The sequence below is a fragment of the Kogia breviceps genome, chromosome 18, assembly GCF_026419965.1.
Source record: "Kogia breviceps isolate mKogBre1 chromosome 18, mKogBre1 haplotype 1, whole genome shotgun sequence".
Lineage (NCBI taxonomy): Eukaryota > Metazoa > Chordata > Mammalia > Artiodactyla > Physeteridae > Kogia > Kogia breviceps.
The window spans coordinates 7,071,194-7,079,384 of record NC_081327.1 but is presented as its reverse complement, the minus strand read 5'-3'; the positions used below and the strand labels follow the sequence as shown (position 1 = coordinate 7,079,384).

The 8,191-nt window shown below is 53.8% G+C and overlaps 1 protein-coding gene across 1 annotated transcript; it reads left to right on the top strand.

Annotated features, from left to right (window-relative positions):
* The first annotated feature begins 2,802 nt into the window (after positions 1-2,802).
* EMP3 (epithelial membrane protein 3 (MAM blood group)) lies at positions 2,803-6,897 on the top strand. The gene is made up of 5 exons (XM_059045795.2): positions 2,803-3,122; positions 4,093-4,185; positions 4,428-4,530; positions 5,636-5,776; positions 6,622-6,897. Exons 2-5 carry the CDS (start codon positions 4,108-4,110, stop codon positions 6,789-6,791), a joined length of 492 nt encoding a protein of 163 aa, XP_058901778.1. The 5' UTR covers positions 2,803-3,122; positions 4,093-4,107; the 3' UTR covers positions 6,792-6,897.
* The last annotated feature ends 1,294 nt before the right edge of the window (positions 6,898-8,191 follow it).

Sequence of the window (8,191 nt, the reverse complement as noted above, 5' to 3'; positions counted from 1 at the left end):
GTGTGTGTTTCCAGGAGGGAGAGGCAGTAGCTAAAAGAGCCTGTGGAGGCAGGGCTGGGCGGGAAACGTCTGAAAGGCTTTGGAACTGGGCCAAAGTTCTTCGGGATGGGGCGTGAGAGATGCGTGTCTTAAGCTGATTAAGACCACGTTATTTTGAGGATTCATCATCAGGCACACGGTGCCGATGCCGGGAATTGTGAGGGGGGAGGAGCGCTCACTGCCGCCTCAGGTCCTCGAAGCGGCTGACTACGCATGCGCGGCCAACGGCCGCGGGAGAGGCAGCCAAAAACCCACAGCCGCCTTAGAGGTCCGCGCACAGAGAGGAGGAAGTGGGCGGGGCCTAGGACGCTCTGTGCCGCCTCTGCTTTCCGGCCACGCCCCCATGGCGGCGTCCCTAGCCCCGCAGGGCACGCCCCGTTGACGGCAAGCTGTTGACCCCTTGACGGCAGGCGGCTGGCCCCGTGGGCCTCTACTGAGCGGGCTGGCAGTACGCACCGCTCCCTGCAGGCTGGGTGTGCCCGATGCCTGCGGTTTCCTGTGGGAGGAAGCGGCCCGCGGGCGCTCAGCTTTGGAGGCCCAGTAGGGGGAGATTCCCACACCGCCCTCGGGTCCCCTGATTCTCCCCCTTTTATAGGGCCCTAGCATGGGGGACCCCCTGCCCCGAACACCCCCGGGGTACCCAACTCTGGCTCTGATTCCACTCTAGGAGCTTGATTCAGAGTCCTAGCCTCCTGTTCCCCCCCTCAAATTCCGTCTCCCTAGACCCTAGTTCCCAGACTCCTCCCAGGACCCTTGCCTCCTTGAAGAGCATACGATCTCCAGTCCCTCATTTTCCCCCCAGTGACCCAGGCTTTCTAACTTACCTGGGGAACTGATTTCAGATCTCCAGTCTCTTGTCCTTCTCAAAGATGTAAACTGGAACTACTTTATTCTCCACCCCCAGGGACCTTCATTTTGTACTCCCAACTTTGTAGTCTTGGGACCCAATGGACCCAAGATTTTGCCCCTTCCCCAAACCCTAGAGACCTTGATCTTGGGTCTCCCAGTACTGAATCCACTCAGGGCCCCAATGTCTGGTATGACAAGCACATATAACAGTGCTTATTTGGTGCCGGGCACTCCTCTAAGAACTGCTCCATGATGTGTTTACTATTATTATCTCGATTTTACAGATAAAGAAACTGCGGCATAAAGAGATTAGTAACTTGCCCCAAATCACAGCTAATGAGTAAAGCAGTTTCAATTTGAAGCCAGCCAGCGTATCTCTATGGAGTCTGTGCTATAGTGATACCCAGCTTCCAGGTCTCCCAAGTACCCACCCAGTCACTGAACTGCCCTTCCCTCATCTCCTCAGGGAGCCCAGATGACCAGCCATTCTCCCTCCCTCTAGCTCTGGCCCAACCAGATACCCAGACATCCCATCGTCCAGTTCCCTTCCCTTGTAGGGACCCAGGATTTCAGTTCTCCAGCTCTTAATTCCATATTCCGGACATCTGGTTCCCTGTCCCTCACTTTTCACTAAGCACCCAACCCTGTCAAGGGTTGGTACATAGTGGTGATCACCCCCCACCCTAATTCAGTAACCCAAGGATTAAATAACAATGATAACAATAATAGTTGACATTAAGTCCCAGGTACTGCACTTCTGTTTAAAACCCTCCAATGGTTTCCAACTGCACTTAGAATAAAATCCAAACTCCTCCTCTAGGCTTCAAGGGCCCTCTTTGGTTTCCCTTCCTACCACTCTCTCTCGTTCCCTATGTTCTGGCCACACTGGCCCTTCTGTCTGCTTCTCAAACAACCTGAACTTGTTCTCAAAGGCCTGTGCATGTCCTCTCCCTGCCCCGCATTCAGATGACTCCCGTCTGCGAGTCTCAGCTCAGATGTCACCTCCTCAGAGAGGCCTGGCCAGATCGCCCTTTTAAAGTAGCCTCCCATCATTAGCAAGTGTCACTCTATTTTATTTCCTTCAAAGACTTTATCACTATCTGAAATCTATCTTCTTCACTGATGTTTTGTCTTTATCGTCCCTCTCCCTCAACTAGAAGGGAAACTCCATAAGAACAGCAGGGCTCCCATCTGTTTTCTTCATTGTTAACTCCTGGTTCATAATAGATGTCCAATGAAAGTTTGATGAGGAAAGGAATAAACATGTTAGGTGTGTTAGTGTACTGGTATTACCTTATTCGTTTAGAGTAAGTATCAGAATTGTTATTATCAGTATTAGCATATTATTGTCAGTATTATGAGTAGTATTGTACCCACCTCATAGATTAGGAAACTGAGGCTCAGAGAGTTGAAATAATTGGTCAAGTTCCCCCGGGCAGGAAACGGTAGCCCTGGGTTCTTAACTTCCACCTCCTGCCCCCTTCCGGAGTTCCACACTTCCCATTTCCTACCTCCTGACCCCCACCGTAGCGCCAACGCCACCAGCCCTCAGCTCACTCCACGCTGCAGGAATCTGGCCTCGTCCCCCAGTCTCCCATCCCTCTGAGGATTCATTCCTAAACCCCATCAAGGAAAGCAGACATCAGTCCCAGGACCAGTCCCAGAGCAGAGGCCTGAGAATCAAATCCTCCCACCCCTGATGCTTGCCCCACCTGAGGGCCCCAGCTCTTTTCCCTTCCTGCCAAGGATGCATCATCTCAACCGCAGGAGGGAGCCCCAGAAGATGCCTGTCTGGGGGCAGTGGGTGGGGGCCCCGAGAAGGAGGAACCCGAGTGCCTGGGCCCTCCCTCTGGCTGTAGACCTCAGCTGGGTGTGGTGAGGGTGGGTATAAAAGGGTCAGTATATATTGAGAGGAGCAGAGAAAGAGAAACCAGGAGAGTGAGGAGAGAGAGGAGGAAGGAGGTATAGACAGTGAGGACAGGACAGAGAGAGACAAGAGGTAGAAGGAGAGAGAAAGGGAGAGAGGGAGAAAGAGAGGGAGAGGGGGAGAGAGAGAGAGTTCCGGGATTGGAGGGGAGAAGGAGGGAGAGAGCAAGAGGGGAGAGAGACGGAGGGAGGGAGAAAGGCGGTGAGAGGCGGGGGCCTCGACAGGGTGGAAGGAGGGAGGAGAAGGGCGGGGCACGGAGGCCCAAGCGAGGGACCAGATTCAACTCTGACTTTTTCCGCCGCGCTCGGTAAGTCTCCAATCCGTTATTCAGACTGGGATTTCTTTCTTTACCTGAGTGTGCAGCAGTTTGGAAAGGAGACCCCCAGCTTGGGAGAAGCTTGGAAATCCTTGTAATTTAAGAAGTGATCTCTTCGCACTTGGGGTGGAGACTTAGGAAAGGGTGGAGCCCCGCAAAGTTTGAGGGTTCCCAACAGAGCCTGCCGTTATTTTCCTGTGGCTGTCCACTCCCCACGAGGACCCTGAGGTCAGGGCTTTTCGTGAGAACAAGCAGAGTCTGGGGACCCTTCAGCCACCTCCCCCCACCCCTCTCCCACCCTTTCTGGACACTTGAAGGGTCATGGGAAGCTGGCTCCTTCTCCTCAGGCCTCTCCCCACTCCCAACACGGATCTTGTCCACTTTCCCTACAAGATGTCCAGTAGATACTAGTCTGGCAGCAGGGTGGGGTGGGGACCTCACGGGCATAGCCAGGGGCTGGGGTTTCCCTGGTGTTTGGGAGGCAAGGGGGCGAGATGAGTCACCGGGTCCCCCTTCCTCCCCCCACCCCAGGAGAGGAGTGGGATGACTCAAGGATGTCTGTTTCTGGGGGCACACCCCAGCTTCTGATGAATCTGAACAGGTGGCAATATGAATTTTCATAACCTGGCCCATATGTGCCCAGGGACAAGGCTCTGAGGAGATGGGGGCCACATTGCTAGTCCTACTCATTCCCGGACCCGAGAGTCCATCCTTGGCCCCCTGCAGGCCCTGGGGAATTCAGGAGTCCGGGCCCCGGGCCCCCAGCCCTCTCCTCCTTCAGACCCAGGAGTCTGGACCCCAGGCTCCTCCTCCTTCAGACCGGGAGTCCAGGGCTCCTAGTCCCCTTTTCCATTAGACCTGGGAGTCTGGACTCAGCCCCCTTCTCCACCAGAATTCAGACATGTCCCCCCGCCCCTGTGCCAACCTCTTGACGTGATGGTCTCCTGACGTCCCCACCCAGGCTTCCAGGGCAGCCATGTCACTCCTCCTGCTGGTGGTCTCTGCCCTTCACATCCTCATTCTCATCCTGCTTTTCGTGGCCACTTTGGACAAGGTAAGCCTACTTGGAGTAGGAGCCTCCTGCTCCCCTGCAGACTCCGCCACGCCCCTCCACTAAAGTCACTCTGGCCCCGCCCCCTTTCCCTAGCACTCACCCTTCTGAGCTCTGCCCCCACCCTACATGCCTCCCCCCAGCCCCACTTTCCTACTAAATCCATGCTTTCCCATGGCACTTTGCCCTTTTCCTAACCCTTCCTAGTCTCCCTAACTTTGTCCTTGTTCCTCTGTCCATCCCAGTCCTGGTGGACCCTCCCCGGGAAGGAGTCCCTGAATCTCTGGTATGACTGCACATGGAACAGTGACAACAAAACGTGGGCCTGCAGTAATGTCAGCGAGAATGGTGAGGGGTGAGGGGCGTTGGAAACCGGTCTGCAAAAGGGGGGGTAACCCCAAGTCTCCTCCCAGGACCAAGGATTGGGAAGCCCCCAAGGTTTGAGTGGGTGGGTCTGGGTCCCCATGCTGAGTGACCGAAGCTGATGTATGATGACCCATCTATCTGGATGGTAGAGGGAAGTATGTTCATAGTCTAAAGAGGATGGGCTAAAAGCCCCACTCCCTATGATTCAGAAGGAATGGAGGCCACATGCTATAGGTTTAAAGAAAGGGGGGAAAGCTCCCAAGAGAAGATATGATTATGTTTCCAAAGTTCTAAGGAGACAGGTGTTCTGAAGGGGTGGCTGGAACCAATCTGTCCAAGTTCCAATGGGGTGGACCACATTAAGTTTCTAAAGAGGTGAGGCTGGGGCTTCCCTGGTGGCGCAGTGGTTGAGAGTCCGCCTGCCGATGCAGGGGACACGGGTTCGTGCCCCGGTCCGGGAGGATCCCACATGCCGCGGAGCGGCTGGGCCCGTGGGCCATGGCCGCTGAGCCTGCGCGTCCGGAGCCTGTGCTCCGCAACGGGAGAGGCCACAACAGTGAGGCCCGCATACCACAAAAAAAAAAAAAAAAAAAAAAAAAAAGAGGTGAGGCTGAATCCTTCTAAGGTTCTAAAGGAGTGGGGCCAGGTGCATCTGAGTTCTAAAGGGGCGGAGCTGCATCCATAGAAATTTCAAAGTCAAGGTGAAAGATTAAATGCTTTTTGCCTAAGAGCAAAAAGAATTTCTACTCTCACTACTTCTATACAACATTGTAATGGAGGTAGCCAAAGCAACAAGGCAAGAAAAAGAAATAAAAGGCATAAAGATGGGAAAGGAAGAAGTAAAAATGCTTGATTCCCAGTGAACATCTTTATATAGAAAATCCTGAAGAATCTGCAAACAGCTTCCAGAACTGATAAGGGAATTTCGTAAAGTTACAGGAATTGAGGTCAATATAAGTGATACTACTAAGTATCTAAGGTTGTATGTCTCTAAATGGAAGAAGGGTTGGTGGGGGCAATGACGAGCAAGCAGATGGAGCTGGAACTCTGGACCTGCTGTGACTTCCACCTCTGTCTCCTATTGCAGGCTGGCTGAAGGCGGTACAAGTCCTCATGGTGCTTTCCCTCATCCTCTGCTGTCTGTCCTTCATCCTGTTCATGTTCCAGCTCTACACCATGCGGCGAGGAGGGCTCTTCTATGCCACTGGCCTCTGCCAGCTTTGCACTAGTGAGCACTGTTCCCTGGGAATTGAAGGGAAGGGAGGAGGCCTGTGAGGATATGTGTGTGGGGTTGGGGGGAGCTGAGAATGGACATCTGATGAATGAAAACATTCTCGACAACCCAAAGACCACCTGAGCTTCCTCCCTTGGCTACCTCTCTGCCCCAGGGACTTAGGGGAGTTGTAGTTTTCAGTGACTTGGTGGTTTGTGGTGTGCAGCTCTGAGTTATGGGGGAACTGGCACTTAGGGCTTCAAGGAGCCAGGGCTGGGGAAGGGGGTGTGGACAAATAATTTAGATCCCAGGGATGAAGGGGGGCCAGCAGGGATAGGGAGCTAATTAATACCCCAGGAGGGAACTCTGAATCATAATAGTAGTGGTCTTATAATGTCAGCCAGCTGCTGTTTCTTGTGGACCTACTATGTATCAGACACTTCAGGGAGTTTTATGTACTTTTCAGTTTTTTGACTTTAGGTGCAAAGGACTAAGTTAATCATAGTCATCAGTTTTGGGGAACATTATCTTTCTAGGTTCCCTCTTGTTCTATTAATTCACTACATGTGCACTTGGCTTGTAGAAAGGTGCTCAGAAGTATTCCTTGAATGGATGGATGAGTAGGTATTTTCGTCCCATTTAATGGATGAGTAAGGGGGGCCCGAAAAAATTAACTAAATTGCCCAAGGCCAGTCTGCAGTGGCCCCGAGGCACGGCGCTGGGGGGAGCGAACCACAACTCCCAGCAGGCAGCGGTGCTGCGCACTCGCCCTCCCGCGGCTTCTTTGGCCCGTGGGTTGTTGGGAAATGTAGTCTTCTTGTGTGGGTCCTGCGTGACGCGTGGTTCCCATCTCCTCACAGGCGTGGCGGTGTTTACCGGGGCGCTGATCTACGCCATTCATGCCGAGGAGATCCTGGAGGAGCGCCCATCAGGGGGCAGCTTCGGTTACTGCTTCGCCCTGGCCTGGGTGGCTTTCCCCCTCGCCCTGGCCAGCGGCATCATCTACATCCACTTGCGGAAGCGGGAGTGAGGGCCACGCGTCCCCTTGGCTCCCCAGCCGGCTCCCGGCCCCTCCCTCTCCCCCCGAAGCCCCCACCCCGCCTCCAGAAAATAAAACCATTTAACCGCTCGTTCTACCTTGGCCTCCTTCCTTCCTTCTTCTGGGACCCAGGCTGCTCGTGCCCGATCTTTCCTGAATGGGGACAGCCCCCATCAGCGGCAGCTTGGCCTTCAGAACGTCTAGCTCCAGGCCCCCATCTCTCTCTAACTTGGGATACAGGAGCCCGCGGTCCCAGCAGCCCTTCGTCCCCTTCTACAGACCCGAGGCCCCCGGGCCCTCCGGTCTCAAAACTCAGGATTCCTCCCGAGACTAGACCTTCAGGCACTTCTAGGTAAGAACCAGGAATCTGTGTTTCCAGTCCTCTTTCCTTGGCCAAGGGTCTCTCTCTCTCTCAACCAGCGAGGCTGTGTGTCTTGTTCTAGATTGCTGTTAGACAGACTGCGACATGGGACCCTTTGCTACCTCGCTTGCACCTGGACAAACATTTCCTCCAGCTACAAAATACAAAGAAACTATAAGGGACTAACTGCGTGCGTGTACACTTGGGGCAAATTCTGGACAACAAGATACTAAGAGACCAAAAAGCCCAACTGCCACTTCTGAAGAACCAGGAGCAAAAGCAGGGTACTGCGCTCGCCCCCTGCACACACCACCGAAGGGGTGGGCAAGCCACCTAAGCCACTCCTCTGGCCCAACCCCTGGACACACCCCTACCCTGACCCCATAGAAGGGACTAGCTCACCCCACTTCAAGGGAAATTGTTGTTTGTTCTCGCTCCCCCCTGCTGCAGCAGGGACCCCAATAAAGCCTTGCCTGAATTTCTTATCTGGCCTCTGATCAATTTCTATTGATTAAGGAGGCCAAGAACCCTGGTTGGTAACAGTTGGTCTCTTTTTTTTCTCCCTCTGACCCTTCCTCTGAGAAGACACTTTCCTATTTCCCTCTTGGAACCCAACCCGTCTTCTTCCCCCACCCTCTCCAAATGCCACCTCTAATCCATATGACACCTTAGTAAAGATTAGATGACACCCCCCCTTCTCCAGGCTTACTCAACCCCACATCAAGACACATGTGAGATGGGGAGAGGGGAGAAGCTGGCTTTTACACCAACCCATCCCCTGGCTGTGTGTCTTTGTGCGGTGAACTATCTGCCCTATCTTCCGTGTTCAGAAGATTCAGTTTTTTGGGGAACCAGGGCTCTGCTCAGGAGTCAGGTCCTCCCTAAGATCCTCTTCTGTGACCCACAGCCAGTCTATTTCACCAACTCCAAGCCCAGTCTCTCTCTAGGACGACAGCTTTCTTTGCCCAGGACCCACCCAAAATGCATTCCCCCAAGACCCAGAGTCTCTTCTTTCCAGGAATCCAATGAC

Bases quoted from the DNA above. Each gene is read 5' to 3' on its own strand.
- EMP3 (XM_059045795.2), top strand. From the start codon at position 4,108: ATGTCACTCCTCCTGCTGGTGGTCTCTGCCCTTCACATCCTCATTCTC. The intron at 4,186-4,427 runs GTAAGCCTACTT...TGTCCATCCCAG, and splicing joins TCGTGGCCACTTTGGACAAG to TCCTGGTGGACCCTCCCCGG. The intron at 5,777-6,621 runs GTGAGCACTGTT...ATCTCCTCACAG, and splicing joins CCTCTGCCAGCTTTGCACTA to GCGTGGCGGTGTTTACCGGG.